Raw genomic sequence first — 27,442 nt, 5'->3', positions numbered from 1 at the left:
CTGAATGGATTTGCAACTGGAATTTTGATTTACATAGTCTATGTAAAATAGTGGTAGAGAGTTTATAATTTGTGAATGTGAAAATGATTCAACTTCTAGATAATTATAAATAAACACATTTTATATATATATATATATATATATATATATATATATATATATATATATATATATATATATATATATATATATATATATTACAACAGAAGTATATAGATAGATACCAGAGGTACATGAGCTTAGTGAACAAAAAGTCCTTCGAATATTGTCTCGGAGTCGGACAAAGGGATTCCTGGATTCAAAAACGTTGAGAACCACTTGGTCTAAAGTGGTAGACCCACCTAGATCAACAACAAAGTAGTAACCAGCTTGTCATACCAGTTTGAAACGGTTTTTTTCCTGGACCAGAAAAAAAAACAGCTGCGTCTTTGGATGAGCTACCACGCGCCAAACAGCTAATTTAACAAAGCTGACGTTCTTCATTTGGCTGAAGCCAAGTAAGCTTCACACACAGACAACATTTTGACCGACAATTCCGACAAAATGATGCTCATGTTGACAGTTTACTAGGTCTTGAGACAAAACCTCTTACTGGTCCAAGTATTCGTCAACTGTGACGCAAGAATCCTCTTCTCTCTCTCTCTCTCTCTCTCTCTCTCTCTCTCTCATCCTCTCTCGGAGCAAAGCCGGTCTGCCTCACATGGACCCGAGACTTTAACATCGCGTCAAGACTCTCAGCAGTTCCCTTTTGGAAACACAAAAGAGAAGTTGGATCAGGTGGAGCCAAATATCTCTTCAAAAGGATCTTGCGCGTGTGTTTCAGCTGAAGCTGGTTTCAGGAGCGCAGACGAGTGCTATCCTACCATTTCTTTGCAAAAGACTTCTTAAGAGGAATAATGAGGAACATTTGGATATTCCTGACACTTTCAGCAGCTATCTGCTTGCCCAGCGACAAGGTGAGTTTATTCAGAGTCCTTCCTGTTAGTTTTGTTGATTGTGTAGGTTACATTCTTTCTTTACACGGCATATCAAAAACACATTGTTATGATGGTCATAAATGTTGCATAATGTATATTATCCGTATTTAAATCACTATTAATATGCATATTTTAGTACAGAAAGAGCTGTAAAGCCCAACATGATCATAACGCGATGTGTATGATATTAGAGTGATGATGCTCACCATTTTACAGGGATGTCCCAACGTCTGGGAAATGTTCTGAAGAGATTCCTGAGAAAGTTACAGTACACTTAACTTTGATAACAATTGCATTTCCATCTCAGAAGGTTCACTTGAAGTTTCATGTGACTTTATAAATGTATTGGTCTTCCTGAGCTCATATTCATGGGTCCTCCTGAGACGAATTTTAGTCGACACCTGATCTCCTGAGAGAACCTGAAGGTTTCTCAGCCAGTTTTACGCTCTAAAAATTCAGATGAGTCGACTTCTTCCACTTCTGAAATCGAAAACCATTGTAGTGTCACAAATTAATTTCAGATAAATACGTGAGTGAACCGTTTCAGAGCTCTGAACCATTGAAGAAAACTGTGGGAGAATTGAAATTCTTCCTTGTCAGAGTTTGTTCTTATCCGCAGGACTCATTATTCTTTGTGCGAACTAAACTGCAAAGCAACACAGTGAATCAATTCCCAATTGCAACTCTGCTTTCGAAGTGTTGTCCAGCAATTTGCAGGTTGCTTCAGGACACAGATCTGTATGTGTTAATTACCTTCAGCTCTCAACTGTGATGACGCCTATCACAAAGAAGCAAAAAAAAAAAAAAAAAAAAGAAGTTGCACCACATCCACAGTTTTATCAGTGGTCATGCTGATGCTCATCCATATTTAAGCATTATCCAATCCGTTTCTAAAGGTGATATCGTATTTCTGAATTATATAGAAGGGAAGCTTGATGCTTTGCTTCAATATGTTATCATTGAAATGAGAAGTTAAAAGGTTAATAGGTCATTCAGTGATTCTTAGAGGTAATGAAATTAATATGAAAACGATAGAAAGTGGCTCCTCGCTGGCTTTCATTCCTTGTTTCTTTTCATTTCATTCCATTTTGACCTTTTTTTTTTAAGGTTTCATTTCCTGAACAGTGAGTATGAAGTCTCAAGTCCTCAAACAGTCGGGTCTGACTTGGAAACAGCCAAAATGTAATGGCATAACTGCTCAATTACACCAATTAACATTTAAAAAATAAAAGAAACAAAAGTACACAAATTCAGCTGCCTTTGGGCAAACAGCTCCGGCGTGAGTGACTAAGTGTTGATAACAGATTATGTGAGTGCCCTTTCTTGTTGTGCTGTTCTGCAAAATAATGTCATCGTAACATGATGTAACCAAACATGAACTGTATCCATTGCCCAGACAACGTGTTACGACAGACGTATGATGACTGTGCTGACGCCTCATTCATGGACGTAAACAGACTCCCACACAGAACACCTGTGTGCACTTCTAGTAAAGAGAGTGTGGGAACAATATCTGTTTGCTGACAGCATATACAGTCAATCCTTGTGTGTGTGTGTGAGCTTGTTTATGTGGTTAATGAGGACACAAATTTGTATAATGACATGGGTATGACACAGGTATTACAATGAGGAGGTGGTTTATGAGGACATTTTTAGTATCCCTGTAAATCAAAATGCTTATAAATCATACAGAATTAGTTATTTTGAAAATCCAAAAACGTTTCCTGTGAGGGTTAGGTTTAGGTGTAGGGTTGGGGTAGGGCAATAGAAAATACAGTTTGTACAGAATAAAACCCATTACGCCTATAGAGAGTCCCCATAAACCACATGTATTGAATATTTTTGAGTTAAAGTTTTTGTGAGTTTTTAATTGGATTGCATCTATCTGTCTGTCTGTCTGACTTTCTGTCTGTCTGTCTGTCTGTCTGACTTTCTGTCTGTCTGTCTGACTTTCTGTCTGTCTGTCTGTCTGACTTTCTGTTTGTCTGTCTGTCTGACTTTCTGTCTGTCTGTCTGTCTGTCTGACTTTCTGTCTGTCTGTCTGTCTGACTTTCTGTTTGTCTGTCTGTCTGACTTTCTGTCTGTCTGTCTGTCTGTCTGTCTGTCTGACTTTCTGTCTGTCTGTCTGTCTGACTTTCTGTCTGTCTGTCTGTCTGTCTGACTTTCTGTTTGTCTGTCTGTCTTTCTGTCTGTCTGTCTGACTGTCTGTCTGTCTGTCTGTCTGTCTGACTGTCTGACTTTCTGTCTGTCTGACTTTCTGTCTGTCTGTCTGTCTGACTTTCTGTTTGTCTGTCTGTCTGACTGTCTGTCTTTCTGTCTGTCTGTCTGTCTGTCTGTCTGTCTGTCTGACTGTCTGTCTGTCTGACTGTCTGTCTGACTGACTGTCTGACTTTCTGTCTGTCTGACTTTCTGTTTGTCTGTCTGTCTGACTTTCTGTCTATCTGGCTGTCCCTCTCTCTCTCTCTCTCTCTCTCTTTCTCTCTCTCTGTCTCTCTCTCTGTCTGTCTGTCTAACTCTGTTTATACATTTTGTTGTGGTGAATCCTGCAAAAGGCAATCATTACATTGAAAAGAATACATAGCCGGGGGAGGGATAAGTTAAAAAACAGAGAGTTAGAGAGAGGGGGAACTTTGTGCCGAGGTGGTGGGCTCAGTGGTGTGGAAGTGTGAATAACCCGTAACAGTAAAACCTCAAAGTGCAAACTACTAAAGAACCCTTGATAAACTTACAGAGAGGTCCATTCAGATTTTACACCAGACTCTTTGTTTACACCAGACTCAATTTACATCACTTTTGAGTTCAATTATATGGTGGATATATGCAATGAGATTACCAGAATAAAAACTCTAATAATTGATAATTGCACATTTTGAAACCTTATTCAGTCGTGTATTAATGCACAAGCCAAAAGAGCATTATAGAAATGTGCCAGCAGTCCAAGTGCTAGCTGTTTATCCATACTGAAGACCAATTTAGCATCTGAAAAAAGCAGTGTGTCTGCCAGAAGCGTGTGGTATTCTCATCTGTTGTGGGTGTGCTTTCGGAAACACATCTGTATTTACTGTGTACAGACTTTTTTTGCGAAAGAGAAATGTAACACTGAGTAAATTTGCTCCCTGTACATGTCTGTCCACAGATTTATGTGGGTTCCACTTGCGGTTCTAAATCTGGAGCGTTGTCAATCAGTGCTGTGTAGGTGTGCAAGTATTTGTTCTTTAAGGCCATACGGTTTTATGAATTATGCTTGTACCTGCTATAATGAGGCGATGGAACGTCTGTCAGCCTGAATGATGAAGGTGAATGTTTTTTCTGCATGTATTTGTCTGAGATCATCTGATAAAAACAGGGAGGATATTGTCCTGAGGTGATTAATGGTTCCATAGGTGTTTCTCTCCATGGCATGCCAGTGTGTTGACCTCAGACAGATTAGGCCGCTGTCTGCGGTAATTTGGAGGAATTTGTCGACGTGAGAGTCCCCAGTCCTGCGTAAATCCCATAGATGGATGTGCTTCTTATGTCCAGAACGCTGAAACATCCAGACCAGATGTTTTATGTACAAGATGCAGATGTTTCTGTGCTCTCTCCGTGGGAGTAGCTTGTGTTGTGGGCTACTAGCAGCGAAAGCCGTAAACCGAGGAAGTGTGAGAACAGCTGGGTTATGGGGCATTTAGCTATTTGCGCATGAATCCCTTTGTGTACTTTTTGGGATAAATTCAATTATGTAATCAAAACATATGTGTAATTATGTGTCAATGTCAAATAAATGGAAACATCTTTTAAAAGTTATTGCAGAAAGTTTCAAGTTCATAAAAATATACTTGTGCACATGGTTTCTAATTCACAAAATTTATATTTATATATATGTATATATGTATATATGTATATATGTATATATGTGTGTGTGTGTGTGTGTGTGTGTGTGTGTGTGTGCCTTCCAATTAATTAAACCAATCAAATGTGATTAATCACATCCAAAATAAAAGTATTTGTTTACATTATATATATACTGTTTATATTTATTATGTATATATAAAGACACACATACATTATATATTTTGAAAATATTTATGTTTATACATTTATATATCCATATTCTTATATTTTAATTATATATAAATATATTTAAAATATAAACAAAAAAAATCTTAAATATTTACATGCATGTGTTTGTATTTATATATATATATACATACATAATAAACTTACACAGTATACAGACATATTAGGTAAACAAAAACATATTATATGGCATTTATATATATATATATATATATATATATATATATATATATATATATATATATATATATATATATATATATATATATATAATATGGCATTTATAATTATAGTAAATGTAAGTAATAAGTAATTTCTACAAATGTTATGCTCAAATTCTTAGAATATATTTATCCTAAATTATTAGCTCATAAATAGTTTATTATTATTACATTCTGTGTTGGACCACACATGGTATACAACACCATTTTTTTAGCTTAATGATCATGCACACGCTGCATAGCAAATTATGCATCATCAATGTATAACAGCTGTTAAGGAATGTTCATATGCACATTATCATATATTTCAAGCTATATTTGGAAATCTTGCATCTGCACAGAGGATTCATTAAAATATGTCTTCTTCAGATTGCCATCAACATCTTTAATGAGCAACACTGTGAAAATATATGAAAGATTTGCACACTATTTCACTTATGTTATGACATGTTATGTTATGTTTTTCTTAGTAAAACCGCATATTCAATAAAAAATGTAGGTTTTGTAGATTTGATTCTGAAAAATGGTCATTCCATACCAGAAAGGAATGCCTAAATAGCTGTCTGGCTATTGGTAAATATTATCAGTCTGATGTCAGCAGTCAAGAAAATTTGTTTTAGGGAGAGAAGCAAGATTTCGTGCCTCATACATCTGAATGCATTTTAACATCAAATCCACATCGTGAGAATCTGATCACACATAATTTCAACCTTTGAAGGAACTTTGGGAAATATTTAACATGGTAGAACCACAGAGTAAGGGCCCTATCATATACCCGGCACAATGCAGCGCAAGTGTTTTTGCTAGTTTCAGACGATGCAGTTCTCCTTCTCCCATCCTGCACCATGTTGTTTAAATAGCAAATGCACTTGCACCCATTTGTGCGTCCAAGGGCATGCTGGTCTAAAAAAGAGGTGTGTTCAGGCAGGGCATGTGCATTTTTGGCGTGTTGCTATTTTAAAGAACTGAAAATGGACTGCTCAAACCTGGTCTAAAGTTTGGCGAAATATTTTTTCTTTGTTATTTAAAGAGCGCATTAATAATATGCACCTATAGGCGGTGCACAACGCGCATACACTTTGATTATTAATCACACAGGGACGCGCAGCAGCACACAAAAAATTTTAAAATGAAAATTTTCATTCAGCCATGATCTAATTAGTGAACAGCCATGGTGTGAGCTCAACTGGCTTATAAAGGGGATGGGAGATGAGACTCTGATTGGTTTATTGCACATTACGCCCAAATAACACCCATTACTTATTAAGAGAATAGGGACAACCTGTTTAGACCAACCAACAATTTTCCTGTAGTTAAACTAGCAAAAGTGTATTCAGACAGGCACTGAGTGCACATGCGCTGTGCACTTTAGACCATGCGCTTAGATCGTTAAAATAGGGCCCTAAGTCTAAAATTGTTTGGCCATAGACCTCTGGGCTCTGTGATGTTTTGCAATCCCTTTTTTGCCTTCAGATTTGTTTTGGTGAACCTTATTTAACTGATAGCTCCCCGCAGACGGAGGGCATGACCACGTAAAGATGCCCCGAGATAGTGAGGCTTTCATGTGGCCGATCAGAGTTTAAGCTGACATATCATATCATAGTGCTTGATCTGATCTTTTTTTTTTTTCTTCTCTACCTATCTCTCACATCCTCACCCCCTCTCTCTCTCTTTCCCTCCTCACTTCACTTTTATCTGCCAAAGCAAAGCTTGTTTGGAATTTTTCGAGGCATATTTTTAGAAACAAGCCTCTTTGATGGTCCATGCATTTGATTTGGTTTATATTTTGAGGTTGGCTTTTACGTGAATTTCCACATTTGTCCTCCATGTTTTTACGTTTCTGGTGTTCTTTTGAGATTCCCATTACGTATTACTCAAAGAACCAGTAATGTTTCTTACAGGAGCCATTAGCTGTAAAAAAATAAAAAATAAATAAATAATATTCATAAAACCCTGCAGGCGATTAAGTGTAGACTATAAAGGACTAGAGTAAAGCTAATGATTTATCCCATGTTTTTGTTTGCTCTCCACAGAAATCTTCTGTATGTTATTTCCTGTTATGCTCCTAGATCTTCTATCCCAAAGTTTCCTTTTTTAGGAGATAATACCTTCCTCTTTTAGAAAAGTTGGAATGCGGAAAACAGTTTACGGTCTGCAAGATTCATGTAAGTTTGTCTCGAGACTGACTGTGACTGCTTCTTTGGAATAGCACAGAGAGAAGTCCATGACAGACTCCACCAAAGTCTGCTCAGTTTTTAGAAGTAAGCAGTAAATTTGAGCCTGGTTATCCTTCCAGAGGGAGCTGGTTTGGCCGGCCTCCAGTAGCACAGACGGAGGAATGCTGCTGAAAATGAGAGAGGCTCATGGCTCAGATTTGTCTTGTTTTGAAGGTGCTGATCAACTGCATGATGTCAAGCTGTGTTGTTGCACCAAGTGCATCTTTTTTTTTTTTCATTAAAATGTTGCATGGTGATTTTTTAGAAAAATAAAATGCTTCAATGCTTATTATATGTCTGCCATATCATGTGTATGTAATTTGACAATGCATGTAAATTGTCATCCTGTGTGACTTATATGGTGTGTTATTATTATATCTATTCATTATATTTGTAAAACATAATTTTTTTTACAACAAGCATTTTAAAATGCATGATTAACATTTGTACACTTACATATAAGGCAAATATGGTGTAATTTCGTACTTGATGATTGACATGACATTAAAGCTTTTCCAAATAAAGAAAAAAGATTATCATATGAAACCATAATGAATCCAAACAGTTCATTCTGAAGAACTTGGTGTTTTCCAAAATTACATTTCTTAAAAATCCTCTTTAAAGTGGACACTCTTTTTATCTTGGACCTCACATCTGAGCTTATGACTGTTGTGATTTATAATATGTACAGATTTGGCCATCCGTCTGATTTAAGTGACTGGATCGGTTCTCAGATTTAAACTGGTGTGTTATGTGCTGTAAATCAGTGGTCTGAGTAACCAGGTGTGCACTTCATGACCCAATGGGTTACCTGAGCTCCCCAGAGGACTGTCAAATAAGAGCCCACATGAGCCCCAGGTGTGCACCCACACAATGGTACATACTGTGAGGAGAAATGGGAAAAATGAGGATTGAGGGTTTAAGTTACTGAAAGAACAGTATGCCGTGGCTTTCCAAAGATCGTTAAAACGTACAGCCAGGCAAGAACTTGATGGTGCTTCACATGACGTTTATGATGTTTTGCAAATTAATTGCGACTTATATAGACTGATCAGCGGTTAGTCTAACACTTAATTGAGTTTACGTTCATTAAGAAGAGAATTCTTCAATTCCGAGATGTCTTCAGATCACTTGATCGTATTTATATGCTGTGAGAAGTTGATAAGAAACTGTATGTGGACCATTCTCGTATTTGTACAGTATATGTGTGTTTATGGCAGTATGTGTGTGTTTTCACCTGTTCTCCAGATGCAGTAGACCTCACACGCTGTTTAACCGTCATTGTTTCCCTTTCTTCATTATAACTCAGCAGTCTAGAACAATATAGAGGTATAAACCCGCTGAGCTCATGCTACTTTCCACTAACAGAGTAAAATTGAGGTTCCATTACGTTTTTAAAGCATTAGAGGCAAAAATGCAATGTTTATTATTCAGATAGACATACTATACAAGTTAAAAGTTAGTCAGATTTTTTTTTTATTTATTTATTTGATCGAAAAGTAAAAACAGTGATATTTAGAAATATTATTTGCAATTAAAAAAAAGATTTCTTTTCATTATATTTTTATAATGTAATTTATTCCTGTGATGGCGAAGCTGGTTTTTCAGCAGCCTTCAGTGTCACATGATTCGTTTTATACACTTATCCAAGTCCTGCTTAATATTTCTGAGGAAACCTTGAAACTTTTTTTTTTCAGGATTCTTTAAAGAAGAGAAAGTTCAAATGAATTGCATTTCTTTGAAATATAAATCTTTTGTAGGATCATAAATGTCTTCAAATACATCTTTTGAAAAAAAAAATCACCCGGTGATATTAATTTCTTAAAAAAAAAAAAAAAGGTAATTTTAGTTATCTGTTTGATTTTGATATTTATTTAATGCTTGTTACTAGAAAAAATAAAGAAAAAAGAAATCTGCTGATGTATTACTTATTTTGACCAGGAGGTCAAAAAGAACCTCCTTCCCTGACCTTTTTTTTTCTGAAAAAGAAAAACAAGACCTTATTTTATTATTTGTATTTTTATTTATTTATATATCCTTACTTTTTGACTGTCCTTCCTTTGCTTTCATCCCCACCCCATCTTTCCTTCCCCTGCAGACCTTCTCTCCATCCCTTCATTTCTCTGGTTCTGTTTACTTATTTTATCTGTATTTGAGAAGGCATTTTAGGAATACCAGACATGCCTGTGGTCTGAATGGACAGTATTCATCCTGGTTCTCACTTCCCATCCAGCTTCTTTTTGACAGTCATGGCAACCTGCTGGATGTTGTGTGTGTGCAGTGGAGTGTGAGTGTTTTTAGTCTGTATGTTTGAATCTGTGCAGCTGGCCAGGCGTTCTGTTATATCATCTGTGCGTTGAGAGCTCAGCCGGTTGAGGTTAATATCACGGCCACAGCTGTGTTCTCACACTGTCCAGTAGACCTGATCATTACTGGAGCTCTGGAGGCCTGACACATGCACACTGGCCACAAATCATCCAGTCAGTCAGAGCTGAGAGACACGGTAGTGTGAACCGCAAGCTTGTAGTCCGTGAAACACAGCAGCTATTTGCTATTTATCTATGACTTTAGACAAAATTTTAATAGCAAATACATTTACATTTACTCATGACATGATGTGAAAAAGAAATGTGTTTAATTGTACTGAATGTGCACTTGTGTACTTTGAATCTTAAATGTATATATATTTTTAAACTGTTATTTCATATAACATAATATTAATGAAATAAAAGGCCACTTAAAGCATTTTTTTTAAAGTGCATTCTGTAGTAAATTAAAATTAAAAGTTTTACTTTAAAGAGCACTTAAAATCACTCTGTTTTAAAAAAACTTTATTGTGCTTTAAAGATGTACACAAGTTTTGACCAAGATTAAAGCACATGTAAAGTACTTACTAAATGAATAAAAACTGTAGTGTGCTATTCAATATTACATTTAAAGTAATTTATATATATATATATATATATATATATATATATATATATATATATAAATAAAATGTACTAAATTGCAACTTCATCATTCCCAAGGTGTAATTATAGTTTACCTTACTGTTGTTAGTATTTTAGGCAATACACTTTGATCATATTTTAAAAGTAATTATAAAATGACTTACAAATGTGCTTAAGTCCTACTTAATTTGGTCAAAAAAAGTTCAGATAACTGCACTTATTATAAATTCTAACTATAATATATTGTCATTTAATTGCAATTAAAATGTTAATAAGTTAAATAAATAAATGTTAAATAAGTTTCGGGAAACATTACATTAAGTTCACACAAGCATATTCTTTTAAATCAAAAGTATATTATTTGAGTACTCTTTTTAAAGTATACTTAAGTGTACCTATTTTCACAAGGGGTATTTTTTTGTTTATAACTTGTTTGCCTTTGTTCAATTTGAATATAATAAGGTCTAAACGTAGTAACTTGACTGTTTTTGTCTTTTCAATGTTCATTAGCCTTTCAGCCAGTTATCATTTATTCGCTCAAACAGAGAAACATAAAAAATACTTTTTTCCCCCTTTCCATTTGAAGGTGTTTTTCTCCTTTAATTTGGTGCTTTTATATGCGTGTTGTTAAAGTTTTTTATGCATACATGAGCAGACAGAAGAACATCTGTAGCTTTCAACACATTCAGCTCATTAACCAATAGTCATTACACAGTGTCCCACTGTTTGCTCTGGATTTTGATTCTTGTCGTCTTTCAGATTTTTCTTCTTCTGTAAGATTCAATCATATTCATTTCTAAACTCAATGCAAAAGTGAATGACTCAGATGTTTCTATTGAATGCAATGTGCATTAGTATCATCTTGTAGACATTTAATGAAGAAATGAAAAAGAGACATTTGGCAAGTTAGATGAATATCATTACAACCATTTTTCATACCAAGTGTATATAAGGCCTGTATACATATTCTAATACTTTAACTAAAGACTTTACATGTTTCTAAACACTGCATTAGCATCCTTTGCATATTTATGAGGCTGAGATCAGGCATTAACTGCTTGTCTTTCTGTGGAAATTCCTATTTATAATTTGAGTTTGCCTTGATTGTTTCTCCCAGATGCTGAGAAAAATAATGCATCTGAGGGAACTAAGCTTTGTTTAGTTTATAAGCATTTTCTTTCAAAAAATAAATAAATAGTCAGACTGTCAGAGTATACTTGATGCCATCTGGGTCAGTGTTCCTCAACATGAACATGACGACTCGTCTCCCATCACTCACATTTCAGAGTTTTTGGTGGAACAGTAGTTCTTTTGCCCTCCCGATATATGAATATTACATTTTCAGACGTGCAAGTCAAGTCCCTTCTCCTGAATTACAGCGCTTTACAGCACAGATAATGTCAAAGCAGCTTCACAGAGGTAAACAGGAGAATCGTAGACTAATGGAGACAAATTCTTCTGTAAAGCAGTCGTAAAATAGAATAGTGTAATTATTTAGCTCAGGTCAGCTCAGTGTTAGTTCTGTTCCGATCAGTTGCATTTTAATCATGATCACGATTTATGCATCTCTTGATCATCAGCACATTTTGGCCACTGGCATTTGTGTTTTCTTGCTTTGGTTCCAAGCCTCCACAAGCTTTTATATTGGAGGTTGCCAGATGTCAAAGGCTTAAATTCCCCAATCACAACCTTTTGCTTAAATCGATACAGTTTCTGCACAGTGGTTTACTTAATCTTCCGACTTGGCAAACATGTGTATGCACTCTCTCTGCATTGCAGAGCTGAGCTATAAAACCCTAGCAAAATGTAAGTTTTCTGCTCAAATAAATAATGTTAGTCTGTTTTCTTGAGCAGTTTTATTAATAAAATAAATATAATCTCCTCCAGAAAGAATAGCTAAAGTTATGCTATAAACTAAGGTTCTGACAACTCTATATTCTGCATCTATGTTTAAAATCAACTCATCTGAGATAGAAAAGTTTACAAGAGTGCAAGTACAAAACAAATGAGGCTGTAACAGTTGACTAGTGAATAAATGAGTTTTCCTGTTTGGATGGGATAGCATTTAATTTCCTCAACAATCTCTGTAGTATAATAAAATATCTCACCATTCACTGATGCGTTTATTACATGTTTGTTCTAAATTGCAGCTGGCCTCATCTTTTGCCACAGGACAGCAATTGCAATACATTTTTGTGTGCAATATGTATCAGGTGGTCTGTAAAAAGACTCTAGGCGACCCGTGGGCATGGATTAAATCTTCATTACCCAGAGCAAAAAGTCCCATTCAGAATTAAAAGTGTGAAATATTACTTAACCCCAAGGTTAAAAGTGGCCCAGGGGTTAAAAACGATGTTAACCCAGGGTTAATCACAGTGGGAAAAACCTTTAAATATATTTCCAGCTAACTAGCTATTACAGACTGCGATATGCAACACACAGGTTAAATGTAACCCCATGGGTACATTTTAAAGCACTGTACTGTATGTCTGTTAATTAAAGTGAAGCAGACCACTGAGGTCACACTGGATTTAGTTTTGTGTCCAGAGGTAATGCGCTCAGTGCTTGTGATCAGAGAGAACCGGAGGAGATGTTGGCTCCGTCTGTGTTTTCCTTCAGGAAAGATGGTGGCTTTATGGCATCATTGTGTAATAGGTGTCAGTCTGAACTAGGAAAACACACCACATCTTCCTGCGGCTGGAGCAGAGCAGCAGACTATGTGAAATTTCACAGCCAGGCCTCAGGGGCACGGAGAGGAATTTCAAAGGAAACACAGCAGTCTGCTTCATATTGAGATTACATTAAGGGAACCGAATGCAGTCTGGAATGTGTAAAGGGGCCGTTCGCAGTGTAATAATCATATTAGTCTGGCAGTGTGAGCTTCACCCAGCAGCTAAAAAAAAACCTGCTTTGTCTTGTGTATTCAGTGTCTTCAATTCAGTCTCGAAACTGGTCGTTTTCTCTCTTCTTTGCTGTATTTTCTCCTTTTCATAAGCCTGTTAGACCATGTAGCCGGCGCTCTTTTATGTTCATCCATATATATGCATTCCTGACTTGCTGATTCCATTTATTTTTATGATAAATACTGTATGGCCACCACAATGGTTTACCCTGCTTTTAAACAAACAGATTCAACCCCTGGTGACTCCCTGAGGACCGTCCTTGTAACAAATGCCCTTTGGATTAAAGCATAAACTAAATGGCAAAGATTGACTTTAGTTGGCTAACTTCTAAGCATATACCCAATAAAGCCAGAAACATGCAAGTACACAAACGCAAGTATGAATGCTTGCCTAACATTTTGTAAGTGAATGCTGCTTCTGAACATATATTGAACATCTGTTGTGCCAGTAATAAACCTCAGTATTCAAAACATGGTATAAATCTTATTGTAAACAAATCATCCATGTTCGTGTTTCAGTTTTGAGTGCAACGCCCACATCTCAACAGTCCAATCAGCAACTAATGTTAAAGTTAAAGTAAGAATAATAATAAGGTTTTCTGAAACTCTTCATGTGGTGTAACCAACTGTGTAGACCAGGGTCAGACTCCGAAGTACAACCATTAGCTGGGTTTGAGAGTGGAGTGTTCAGACTGTCAGAGGTCAGTAACCATAAAGACACTTCTGACAAAGCAAACAAATCCAAATCAAGAGACAGCGGGGGTAAATGAGGAAAACAGGTAATGTAATACACAGGCAGGCTGAAGGTAAAGATAACAAGAATTGCAAAACAGCTAGAATTGGTAAGAATGTGTACTGAAATGAAACCGAACAGAATGTGGAGGCTAATAAGGTGAATTGAGAAAAGTTGTGGGAGAAGATGGCATGAAGCAAAAGTTTCAGGTCATTATAGTACAGGGTGAGTTAATATTCAGGGGAGAAGGACCTCATGTAGAGAGGAGCAGTGGTGCCACGACTGGAGACGAATTTGACACCAACTTGCAGAATACAAAGGAAAATTACATCATAGAGAGGACCCCTGCAGACCCTTATTTGTGTGCCCAATCAGTCAAGCAAAAGCTTTGTGACAAGTCAAAGTTAATTCAAGTTGTAAAATTTCATGTGGTGTGACTCCTACAAACTTAATATATTTGTAATGCAAAGTTATTTTATTTTCTTCATCTAGAGATAAAATAAGTTAACATACAGATAAACTCAAAAAAGCTGATCGAGAAAACAGGGGTTAAGAAAGCATCTGATGTTATAGCGATGTGTTTGATATCAGCTCTGAAATTCAACACTCCAGTCCAGTAAAGTCAGGTCATGTTTATTTATATGTGACCCTGGACCACAAAACCAGTCGCAGTAACCAAAAATACATTGTATGGGTCAAAATTATACAGTTTTCTTTTCTGCCAAAAATAATTAGGATATTAAGTAAAGATCATGTTACATGAAGATATTTTGTACATTTCCTACCATAAATATATCAAAACTTTTGATGAACTAATTTTTGATTAGTAATATGCATTGCTTTGGACTTAATTTGAACAACTTTAAAGGTGAATTTCTCAATATTTGGATTTTTTTGCACTCTCATTTTCCAGATTTTAAAATAGTTGTATCTAAGCCAAATATTGTCCAATCCTAACAAACCATACGTTAATGGAAAGATCAGCTTCCAGATGATGTATACATTTCAATGACACCTATGCCTGGTTTTGTGGTCCAGAGTCATATATAACATTTTAAAGATTGCTTTAAAAGTAGCTTTACAGTATTAAACATGAAAATGTATGTCTGTGTTGCTTTCAATTGGGATTACAATTTCAGTTTATACTATGAAGCAATTCTCCAGCAAACTTTTTCTAGAAAGTTAAATTTGGCAGTTGTCACACCAGTCCCTTCTTCAATTTGCTTGAGAGATAATGAGGCCTTCACGTGTATTTAAAATTAAAAATAAATTAAATTAAATTTTTGCCTATCATGTGTTCCCGGGGAATCAAACCCCCAACCTTGCGCTAGCTTGCTTGCACACATGCAAAGATAATTTTTATCATTATAACATCTGATATATTATTGAAATACAGTACAGAACAGCTTGTAAGTTGAAGTAGCCACACTGGAATTTCGTAGATCGTAGATTTTCATTTTTACAGTTAAGACTAACATTAGAGATTTAGGACATAAAGAGCTTCTTTTCAGCTCTGTTCAGAGTCTGTTCATGGACATACAGGTACCACCCATTCTACAAGATGTTGTTGACTTGAGAGAAATGGCTTATGGAAAATAGCTGCATTTACATTTGCTAGCTCAGTTTACCTTATTTGTGTATTTTGCACTGTGCCTCTTGTGGTTAGAGTGTGAGGGAAGCCTGACTAGACTTAATTAATCAGGTTTTCACAGGGTGTGGAAACCGACAGAGCCACCTGGAGGACTGCCACTAGCGTTTAGCTTCTGTCACTGTCATTCTCTAGGTGAAGGACAAGTGAAGTCCTATTAAAATCATATTAAATTACAATATAGGTGTAGACATTTTAGTGCTGGCACGGACAGCGTTCTTATTTCCTGTCTTTGAATTATTCACCTTATTTTCGAGCCGGCAGTAAATGTTTTCCTTTTATGTACTTTAGACATCCGCTTGCCAAATCCAGCATATGTGTCAGTGCGTTCTCTCTGCTTTCAACCCTGCGACTTGGCAGCTGCATACAGCTGGCTGGACACTGTGTGTAACATATGAGTTGGTGATGGTGTGCTGAGAGAGAGAGAGAGAGAGACACACGGTGTGCTTGGCAAGGCTTTTTGAGTGAGAAGAGTGAGCTGGTTGTGAGTTTCAGAGTTTCCTGTCCAGCTGTATCATTGGCTCGGGCTGAAAGAGTGGGACTCAGACCCTCGCACAATACAGCACTTGTGTTGCAGTCCGGGAACTCAGGAATGCGGCTCTCACCTTCATATGGCTGACAGGAGTTTGTTTTGGAATGAGAGATATTATCCAACACACTCTTACCGCGCTCGCTCACTCCTTCGCTTTTCCTCACTGACATCTCTCTCGCTTTTTCATGGCCGCCTCAAAGTAAAGAAAATACAGTGACTTCAGTCTGAAATCTGAGATCTGACTGCTTCACCTGCAACAATTTCTTTCAGTTCGTGACTTTCTAGTCCCTTCACCCCGTTAGCAATTTTGACTGAGGCTCTTCCGAACATTCCCATTCAATTAAACGCTAGGAATTTCTAGAGACCTTCCTAAATCACTTTAGCCATTCATTAAAGCCAGTTTTCATGAAACACATGGATGTGGAAATCGCAGGAATCAAAATCGTTCTCGCTGGAAGACGGATTAAGCAACAGAGACTCTCACTTTCATTTGAGAGAAAAACGAGGAGAAATGTTTCTCAGAAATATTTTAGGATTTGATACTGGTGGTTAAGTTTGACCTTTAAAAAAATATAAATGTGCTATATTTATTAACCAAATGTTCCTTATGCTCTTGCAATTTTCCTTTTGTACCCTCTTTATTGTATTGTATATTCGATATTTTGTGTTATTATTAGATAAAATAGGCATGCTGTGTTATTGCTTATTCTTTAAAGTCACAAGAAGTAACAAAGTATCTTCCATATTGTAATGTACATTCGACTGAAACAGATTTTTTAAAGATTCCAAAGGTGATTCTAAAGTTTTTTTGCACAGATGCCATAGTAAATCCATTTTTGGTTCCCCAAAGAAGCTTTTCGTGAACAGTTTTTTAAAGAACCTTTTTTTCTCGGTGTGAAGAACATTTCAATAGTCTAAAGAACCTTTTTCCACAATGAAGAACTTGCAGTCGAAAGGTTCCATGGTTATTAAAAGGTTTTCATGGAACAGTAGATGCCAATAAAAGAACCGTTATTTTTAAGAGCGAGTGTTTGGTGGAGACTTGGTTCTATAAACATTGGTTATTGATTGGATGAAGAACAATTAATAAGAAACATTACATTTGATGGCAATTTAAAACTGAAAGTTCATTTGTTGGCATTCCACTTTTGTTCACATGACATAATTTGCATTATCAGCACAGACTTGAGTTCTTAAGTGGTCCTCCAGGTTTTGTGCCCTAACACGTCTATCTGTGCCCATGGTCAATGGATGACTTTTACACTTAACTGTGCGCTAGACAGAATGCAGAAAATGAAGTGTACATGTGTATCTCAACAAGCCCTTAACCATAACTAGAGAAAGGTGTACTATTTCTAAGCAGTCAGACATGTAGATTTCACCTGGTTGAATATAGAACTATTGAAAAATTCTCATTCACTTCCATTAATGGAAGGGGTTGGAACCACATCTTTAAGGCTTAGAATATCATACTTGACTTGATTGTGGGCTCTAAGCACCTTGAAACCAACCAGAACACACTAGAAACCTCTTACCAACACCCTAGCGACCTCTTAGCTGGCAACATACTAAAAACCTGAGCACCTCATCAACAGAGCATGTTGATGCATAGCATTGAATCCTATGGCAGACTCTTTCAGACAAGCTGTCTTACCATGTTAAATATTATGTTCTAAATGTGGAATAAAAGAGAGAGAAAAAGTAAGAGAAAGTGAAAATGAAAAAAAAAAGTTATTTCAAAGGTACTAGGTTTTATAAAATGTGTTTCATTTGAAAATAAAAATGTGTTTATTGTGGTAACAACTGAATGAACTGGAATGGAATTGTATCAACTGACAACATTAAGGTACATCAACAGAAGTAGTTTTTAAAGGTCAGATCGGGTAAAAATAGCTCCTATAAAAGGACAGTTCACAAAAAAATTTAAATTCAGTCATCTTCTACTCACCCTTGTGTCGTGTCAAACCTGACTTTCGTTCTTCAGTAGAACTTAAAGGAAGATATTTTGAGAAATGTTTTTCTTGTGCATACTGTAGCAGTCAATGGGGTCCAATCTTGCTTAGTTCTTCTCAGCATTCCCTAACGAAAGGAAAATATATTTACCAATATATTTCTTAAAATATATTGTGATATATTGTAATATATTATTTTCCCTTTTTATTTCTAATATTTTATATATTTGAATACATTTAATAATATATTGATGACACATATATTATATAACATATTGCAAAATATACAAATGATTGCCGCTTTCAATATATTGCAATATATTGGAAAAAAATAAATATATATAAGAATATATGCCTAATATATTACATGATATTTTCCAATATACTGCAATATATTTTTGTTTCAAAAGGGTTCTTTAAAATGTTTGTTTTGTGTTCTTCTGAAGAAAGAAAGAAAGAAATGTTTGGATCAGTGTGAGGGTGAGTAAATGATGAGAGGGTTTTTATTTTGAGTGAACTATCTGGATCAGGTAGAAATAGCTCATTGCTGCCTGTCCTACACATTTTACAGCATTTTCAAATCTACTGTTTGTGGATCCTGTCTATAAAAAAAAATGCTGATTTTTGTTCTTCATTGACTCTCCTTTCCTGGACATAAGCATTATTGTCGTTAAATATTCGCAGACATGTCTAAAGCTTGCATTAATTTGGTCTAGATCATTCGAGATGACATTACGTAGCCTTTGAAGCCTGTCTGAATCCTGAAACCAATTTGCTTAGGAACCTTCATACAAAAACAATGGCTGTTTAGTCACTCAAGTTCAATTATTTTAAGCTGTCAAGGTTAAACAGGGTTTTTTTTTTTATCCCGTCTTCCTATGTGTTCTCTGTCACGATGAGCAATGACGCCTAATGTAAGCCATTGCTTTGTAAGGAGACTGTGAAAAATGCGAAGAGTCAAACAAAGGCTGATGTGTGTTTGGGATGTCCTGAACGGGACCGATGGCTCATCACAGGCTGATCACAGTCTCTGGCTCTTCTATGGCTTTATTTAGTCTTCAATTGGCTTTCAAGTCCCGTTTGATCTCCCCCTCAGTGCCTCTGAAAACAGCGCCGCTCCAGCCTCCTGTTATTGTACGGGCTTTGAATCCAACCCTTTCGTTCTTTCTGGGTTTTTATCCTGCATGAGTGACCACTATCAAATTGAACCTTATCACCTGAGTGCCATTATTTATCATCCGGGTGAATAGGAGGATTCGGATTACACACAAAGGTGCTTGGAGTATTATCCAATCTCATTGTCTGATCCATTGGCGCCCTTGTAGACTTTAATCAAATACACACACATATACAGACAATATCAGTGCTTCAAGTCATTGTTTGCCCTCCACAATATAAGAAATACAAAAAGGATCACAAAGCATGGCCTGCTTTTTATTTTTGTTTGACTGGTCCTGCTTGTGGCGCATTGTGATTTGCTGAAGGGTTAATATGGATGGAAAAGATCAGAGACGGCTGAGCCCGAGCGAGCATGAATGGTGAGGTCTGTGGGAGATGACAAGGTCACTGGAGGATGTGATACCAACACGGGCGAAAAAGAAAGGGTCATAGGTTTTGGAAACAAACATTGGTCCATCTGCCCCTCTATCTTGACAACAATGATAGCCTCTTGCATTTGCTCGCTAGACTGTGGCTGTCCGTTTGCACCCTCCTCAACCTTGAAGTATTACTTCAGAGCGATAAACCTTTTGTTACCTCCACAATGTTTGGAGAAATGACAGATGCTGACTTTTAGATTGGTTTTTTAGCACCGTTTCAGTGGGTCAGAGAGCTTTCAGAGAGGTTCCTCCTGAGGAAGAGAATCAAACATTACTTTCCTTTGAGTTAGTTTCCAGGGAAACAGAAGTGGGAGGAACCTTGGGCAGGCGCATTTGTTCTTCATGTCTTCAGCATAAAACAAAATCAGCCAGGATTTTCTTCAGTGTTGTTTAGAAATGAAAAAAAAGAAGGTTTTGTTTGATATGTTAATGGTACTTAAGTGGTGTACATTTCTTTTTTTGAAACTGTGAAGATTTATTTAAGATCGTTTTGTATGCACAGGAATGGCTAAATAGTTTTCTTTGAAGAAAGTTCACTTGAATTTCAAACACTTCAAATGAAATTGGATGTTTTGGTTCTGAAAGTTCTGCTTGTGTTTACCTGTGTAGGTACTGGTTTCTGGTCAGTCCCCTGCCTCAACTGATGACATCTATTTGGATGACCAGCAGTCTGGTGACTACCCTTTAGATGATGATGACTTCACTTCTGGTTCAGGATCAGGTAAGGATTGTTTATGTCAGTCCAGCTGATTCTAAAATTGCCCATTTTGGGACTATCACTATTCTGAGGCAGCCCAAAAACCCTGAGCCATGCCAGCCTAAGGCCTTGAATCTTCTCTTCGTCTACACTTTGAAGACAAAATGGTCTTAATGTAGGCTAGTGGTCTGCTTAGGACCCATCTGAAACCTAAAATGACAAATGGGACATCATAAATAAAAAAGACTCACTGGACGCTAGCATGTGGCCGTACACACTAAGTGTGCCATTTGTATCAGGGCCATAGAAACCCATGGAATGGCTGTTTTGGCTTGGTCTAGGAAGAAGCCATCTGTAGCCAATCCAATCAAAAACTTTGTAACTGCATAGAAATGACCTGGCAACCACCTAGAAAACCCTTGCACTCTGCCAGCACCTATATAATGGAAAAGTCTAGGCTAGTTAGAGTAGTAATGTTTATTCTATAATTATTAAAGACAGATGATGCTATTACTTGCTTTTGGACATTTTGGACATTTTCTCAGTCACCTTACTAGTGCAGCATTGAGTTATGGACTAGAAGTACCTCTTCACCTCATTACCTATTAAGTTATGGACTAGAAAAATATTTAATTAAGTATTTATAATCAACCCACAGAGCCAGTTTTGTTGCGTCTAAAGGTTGTGTAATGTTTTGGTAATATAAGGGCTGCTAGGTGGTTTCTAGACAATGCTGCCCACCCTGTGAGTGGGCAGATGTTTCACCTGCAGTCAAATGAGGTCAGCCAAGACCACCATGGTCACTCAGCAGATGTGTGCTCCATACAGAAACTCTGCATTATTAATAAGTCATTTCTCTGCCTCTTACTGTGGTACCGCAGTGCCTTGTACCTGGCACAATTACAGTGCAAAATGGAGAGAATGGTTGAAATATTTATACATTTTATATATTTCGTCTGTCTCTCTTGGAAACACTTTAAGCACAATGGTGCTGATCGTGCACTCCCGTTCTCTATGGTTATATTTATACAGAACTCAAAGTCCATGAAAGAGGGCCATAACGTCCTAGACGTGCAAACCTCATATTTTCGAAAATGACTTACAAATGACTAGTTGCATAATCATTCTCGAGAGAACCCTGTATGATTAGGCTGGTTTTAGGTTTAGCAGACGTGTTGCTTGGGGGCCATTGAAACAGAATGTTTTTTTCATTCAAGAAAGTGAGATGGAGGGTCTTGGAATGAAAATAACACAAGGTCTTGAGATGCTTTTTTAAACAGTTTTTAACATAATCGCTGTGTTTTTCGAATGTGCGAAATGCTGCAAAATATGCAAAGTACATTCAGAATGGTCAAACATGGCCATCTGGCACATTTCAAATCAGAACAGAGTAACACGAGAACACATTCTGTGTGAATAGACATTAACATAAAACCTGTTCTTGTGTTAAAAACATTCAGACGAAGCTCAAGATATGGCAAAACATATAGATAGCCCTGTAAGATATTTAACCAATATCAAACAAACAAGTGCTGACAAAAATAAGCATGGCCGCACACACAGTATTGCCAGTGACTTTGCTCTGCCAATGAAAATAGTTGCAAATTAAGCCATAGCAGAATCAACTGTTGTGCATCCCGAGCAATAGACAATAGTTTCATTTCTGAATAAAACGAATGAGTGAATTATTCAATGACTCTCATGAAAACATTCACTTATTGCCAAGTTCACACAGCACAATTTTCCAAGAAAATGTGCCTTTTTTCATAAATTAGTCAATGCTTTTGAACTGAAGGCTGTGTTACACTTCACTCTAGCCCCTTTCACACTGCCATTCCGGCAAATACAGGGGTAAAGTGTTCCTGTAATTGTTCCCTGGTCGCTAGATTTGGCACTTTCACACTGCCAGTGATGACCCGGGATATGTGCGTGCTTTCACACACAACCCTTGAAGATCCTGTAACGACACGTGACATCAGCGCGTGACATGTAATGTACGAGTCGACAACGCTTGGCACGTTATACTTTAACTGAAGCAAGCAAACGATCTCTGAGTCAGCGCGGAAAGTGAGGAACTAACTGATCTCTGCTTCATTACAGTTTGCACATATGTTTTCGTCGCGAATGTTGATCTTCCTTTAAAACAGCCGGTAAAAGAGTCGCGCGATAACGCGCGTCATCACCTCGATACGGAATTAGATCTGGCTTTTGTTCACACAGCGCTCGTTCCGGATCGATTACCGCAATGTTACTATGTCCCCGACCCGGGTTCGATTCGGTAATCAATTCCGGGACGTGGTTGCTTTCACACAGAAGGCGACCAGGCAATGTTACGGGAATATTGCGGGTCCGACGTGCAGTGTGAAAGGGGCTTCTTAGACCCACTCTCGCAAGCTTCTAGTGTTATTTGGACTAAAACTACTTTAAACTTTAAAGGCAATTTTCTCAATATTACATTTTTTTGCACCCTCAGATTTCAGATTTTTAAAATAGTTCTATTTCGACCAAATATTGTCCTATCATAACAAACCATACATCAATGAAAATCATATTTATTCACCTCATTTCTGTGTTTCTCACGTCTCTTTAGGTTCAAGTGACACAGATAACTATGAAGACACTTCCACGGTAAATGTGCGGTTCCCAGAATTCAAAGCAGGGTCTACTCAGCATCCTGTCTACAGCAGCAGCCCCAGCTCAGAGTCCTCCATTTCCAAAGAGATGGACAAAATCAGCACAGACCCATGGATTGATGCAGACGTTGTACCAGAGGTGCGGTTGCTCGTCCATTTCACTCATACTGATTCTGACACTATCAAAGCTTTCGCTGACTCCCACATCTCCGAAAACCTGCACAGCCTGCAAAACTGGGACAACTTGTGATACTTTTGATATTGCCCCTTTTTGACGCTTACACTGACCTGCTGTCTCTCACAGTTTTACTGAGCATTACTGTTATGTTGGATCCTTCAATCTTGTTATTGAATCTCTTCACTTTTTTCCCGACACTATCTACAAGCTCAACTGTTTTTTTGTGTCAGCAATTTCGATGTTAAGCTGTCTTTCTCTCTCTGCCTCTCTCACTGTTTTTTTAGATCTCTGACAATCAGACAGAAAAGCCCCAGGTCACTGTTGAAGCCACCAGCTCACTGAGTGTTGTACAAGATGACAACATGCATCAGGAGCTTCACACAGAAAATCTCTTCAAGAGGACAGAAGTGCTGGCAGGTATGTTCAAAATGAACAACATACAAGAGTGTTTCTTTAATTAGGGGGAAAAAAAATCCTTTAAAAACGTAATTATGGCAATTTTCACAGTTTTAATATCTTTTTTTTTATTAGTAGTATTTTTTTTAGTATTTAAAGGGGGGGGGGGTGAAATGCTCGTTTTCACTCAATATCCTGTTAATCTTGAGTACCTATAGAATAGTACTGCATCCTTCATAACTCCAAAAAAGTCTTTAGTTTTATTATACTCATAAGAGAAAGATAGTCTGTACCGATTTTTCCCAGAAAAACACGACCGGCTGGAGGCGTGACGTGTGGGCGGAGCTAAAGAATCACGAGTGCCAGTAGGCTTTTTGCGTTGAGAGCATGTGGAAGCTGTGACATTACTGTGAGGGAAAAACCATCATCCAAAACAAACCATGGCTTACAGTCAGATTCAGCCGTTTATTTATGATCCAGAATGAGATCCCGAGGCTGAAACTGAACGAGAGCAGCAGCAGCAATGACTTGCTCCGAGCGGGGCTCGAACCCGGGTCTCCGATGGGAGGCGGACGCACTAACAAGGAGGCAGAGATATTTGAAGCAGTTTTACTCACCGCCTGCGGTTCCAACATACGATCGTGACCCTTTTTCGTTGGGATTGCATCATCCTTAAGAAATAAACGATACGCAAATCCGTCGTCAAACTGGGCCTTGTTTGTAAAACAAGCATCTTCGAAATGCAGGGAACAAACACAAACACTTGCACAACTCCGTTGATGCTCTGTAAAAATAAACTCCATCGTCTGTGCAGGGTTGTCTTGCCCTGGCAACCAAAAACACTTCTTTTGTGACTTTTCGTGACGCTCTCGCTCTGATCAGTGAAGTCTGTTGTGCTCTCAGTGCTCTGCTATACGGGAGCGCGCGCTCTTCCGGCAGAAGTGCCTTAGGACCCATATAAGGAAATTCTGCTCCATCTAACGTCACACAGAGCCATACTCGAAAAAAACTTTCCGAAACTTGTGACAAACCGGAAGGAGTATTTTGGGAACAAAAATACTCCTTCAAACGTACAACTTAATTTTTTTTTAACTTTTTCCATGTTTAGCATGGAAATCCAACTCTTTATCAGTGTAAAAACTCAGTATGCATGAAATAGCATTTCACCCCCCTTTAAAAGTTAATTTGCTATAGGGTCTCAATTTAGGTCAGACCTTTTAATATATTTACGAATCAAGAAAATTTTACTTTGTACAATTTTCTTATACCTTAAAACAGTTAAGTTTTTGAATTAAGTATTTTACAATTTTTAACAAAAACAAATACGCCAAGCATTTTATAGAACATTGTTTTTTTTTTGTTTTTTTTACAAAATAAGTTTACATTTGGATATGAAGGAAATGATAAATGACGAGGCACATGTTTCTGCAAAAGCAGCAGAGTGCCAGTTTAAAGACTAGAAATATAATTAACTGGAAATGTTGACATTTACATAATTAAAATTCATAAATATGGATCCAATTTGGTAAATAATTGGTTTCTTTTTATTTATTTTTTGATGGACTGCTAGTTGACATATCCAGGTTGATCACGCACCAAATAAAATCTTTATCCCAGTGCATAAAATAAAGATTTTTCTCAAAATGACCCATTATTTTTAATACATTTTTTAATCAGTTCTATAAGCTGACAAACCGTTGTTCTCTCTGTGTCAAATTTCTATGATATTTTAATTCGTTTCATACGCCTCTGTAAGTTTTCATTGAAGCATTTGAATGTGATGTGTACCTGAATATGATTTTAGATATTATTTTAAACCACATACAATTGTTTTTGATATGGTGTCATTTTTCTTGTTGCAGCGGTTATAGCCGGCGGAGTGATTGGCTTACTGTTTGCCATCTTCCTCATCCTCCTTCTGGTGTACCGCATGAGAAAGAAGGACGAGGGGAGCTACGACCTTGGAGAGCGCAAGCCTCCCAGCTCAGCCTATCAGAAGGCTCCGAGTAAAGAGTTCTACGCCTGAACGACCAATCATTGCCAACAGTAACATCGTTATAACAACCAACTCCTCTCCAAGAGTAATGGTGGATCGGTAGCACGTCGAGGGGAGGTTTTGTTTTTTTACGGGGAAACTTTACTTGTTTAAAAATGTAACAAAAAAGTAATTTTGCTTCACAAAGCCAACCGGGGCTTGTATTTTCTTTTTTTGGAATCAAAAACGTCAAAGATTGTCTCTCTATGGGTTTTGAAAACAGTTGTTGTCAGTTTATGAAGGTAAATCATTGCTCGCAGGTTTTAGTTGACTACTTTTATTTTTAACAGTAGAGGTACATTTTATTAAAGAACAAGACAATTCCGGGATGTAAATCCTGGGTTATATCTGATACTTTTAATTTCCCACTGATGACATTTCAGTAACTTATCTCAGTTTGGATTTCATCAGTAACTTGATTTTCATCTCTTTGTTTTTGTAAAGGGTTTTTCTCCCTTGGCTTGTGCCATTCTGTTCTTCAGTCAAAATGAATGTTTGTACTTCCATCTGGCCGATATCATTCAAAGATCACAACATTTTTTCAGAATGTTTAAATGTATTTCATGTTTCTATTGTAGTTGGTACAGTGTTAAGTCCCTAAAAGTTCAATTCTAGTTCGCCTGAAGCCAAGAACACATTGCTCTCTACTTGTACTACTTTATTCTCTCTCTTTTCAAGTGAACACTCATGAAGTGTAAAGTCTCTTAGAAAAATCAGCACCGCCATTCATAGCACTGCAGTAATTTACTTAAATTATTAAAATTACTTTGACCATTATGTAAATTTGCATTGCACATAAAAGCGCATCAAGGTCAAGAATGTTTTGTATTTCCACAGAACTATTTGATATCGTGCACTTACCCACTGCTTGAAAAAAAAAAAAAAGTTCATTAGAATAAGATATGGATTTTTTTTTTTCACATGAATTCAGTCTTCATTATGAACAAGTGGAAGAGTCCAAGAATGAATCTTCCATGACAGGTTAACATCATTTACCCAATATAAGTCGTCAGTATTACTGATTTTACGCCCACTCTGTTCTCAATCAACACATTTTCAATGTTCACTGTTGACTGGAACCCTAATAAAGGCCATTTTTCTTTATTTCATTATATTATCCCTCATGCGGAAGCTGCTTTTGCAAAGATTTCTCCTATGTTTCTGACTCGAGCATATTCCGCTGAATGTCTCTGACCTTCCAAAGACTCAAACAGTGTTGTTAACAGTGATGGTGATTAATAACATGTATCACATCAGCTCAGTTTTACTCTTCTTTTCATGTGCATTTTCGTCGTTTCTTTTAAAGACCTGACCATTTAGAGTCAATGACGTCTCTGTATATGTTAATATACAATAATTTATAGAATATAATTATTTATATACTACATATTGTATGTAATATGTTAGAATAAAATAAAAAAAAATCTATGAAAATGTATATTCACAAATGTTTTAGAAGCCCTTGAAGTGCCTACTGTTCTGAAACAGTTCTACAGGGATTTGAGGACATTTGTGCATCGGAATGATGTTAAAAGCTGGAACTGGAGAAATGTGATGAGTGGTAATGTCACAGAAACAGAAACAGTATTGTATTTCATAAAAAAAACACTACTGAATAAACATTTTCTCATGGTATTTTAATTAGCCTATGTTTCTTGTGCATTTACCTATGCACCTCTCTTTGGAGATTCATCTCTACTGTTCAATCACTGTG

The 27,442-nt window shown here is 36.9% G+C and overlaps 1 protein-coding gene across 1 annotated transcript; it reads left to right on the top strand.

Annotated features, from left to right (window-relative positions):
* Positions 1 to 657: 657 nt before the first annotated feature.
* On the top strand, positions 658 to 27,369 carry LOC113116198 (syndecan-2-B-like). Its single transcript, XM_026284182.1, has 5 exons — positions 658 to 956; positions 20,399 to 20,510; positions 23,077 to 23,258; positions 23,582 to 23,714; positions 25,556 to 27,369. The coding sequence occupies exons 1-5, from the start codon at positions 897 to 899 to the stop codon at positions 25,717 to 25,719; spliced, it is 651 nt and encodes a 216-aa protein (XP_026139967.1). The 5' UTR covers positions 658 to 896; the 3' UTR covers positions 25,720 to 27,369.
* Positions 27,370 to 27,442: the final 73 nt, after the last annotated feature.

This window comes from Carassius auratus, chromosome 16 (genome assembly GCF_003368295.1).
Source record: "Carassius auratus strain Wakin chromosome 16, ASM336829v1, whole genome shotgun sequence".
Lineage (NCBI taxonomy): Eukaryota > Metazoa > Chordata > Actinopteri > Cypriniformes > Cyprinidae > Carassius > Carassius auratus.
Note: the sequence above shows the minus strand (reverse complement) of the source record. Positions and strands in the feature narration are given on the sequence as shown.

What these genes read in the sequence shown, in the direction of transcription:
- LOC113116198 (XM_026284182.1), top strand. Translation starts at nt 897, where the DNA reads ATGAGGAACATTTGGATATTCCTGACACTTTCAGCAGCTATCTGCTTG. An exon ending in TCTGCTTGCCCAGCGACAAG is followed by an intron (nt 957 to 20,398) that starts GTGAGTTTATTC and finishes TTACCTGTGTAG; the next exon opens with GTACTGGTTTCTGGTCAGTC. An exon ending in ATGCAGACGTTGTACCAGAG is followed by an intron (nt 23,259 to 23,581) that starts GTGCGGTTGCTC and finishes CTGTTTTTTTAG; the next exon opens with ATCTCTGACAATCAGACAGA.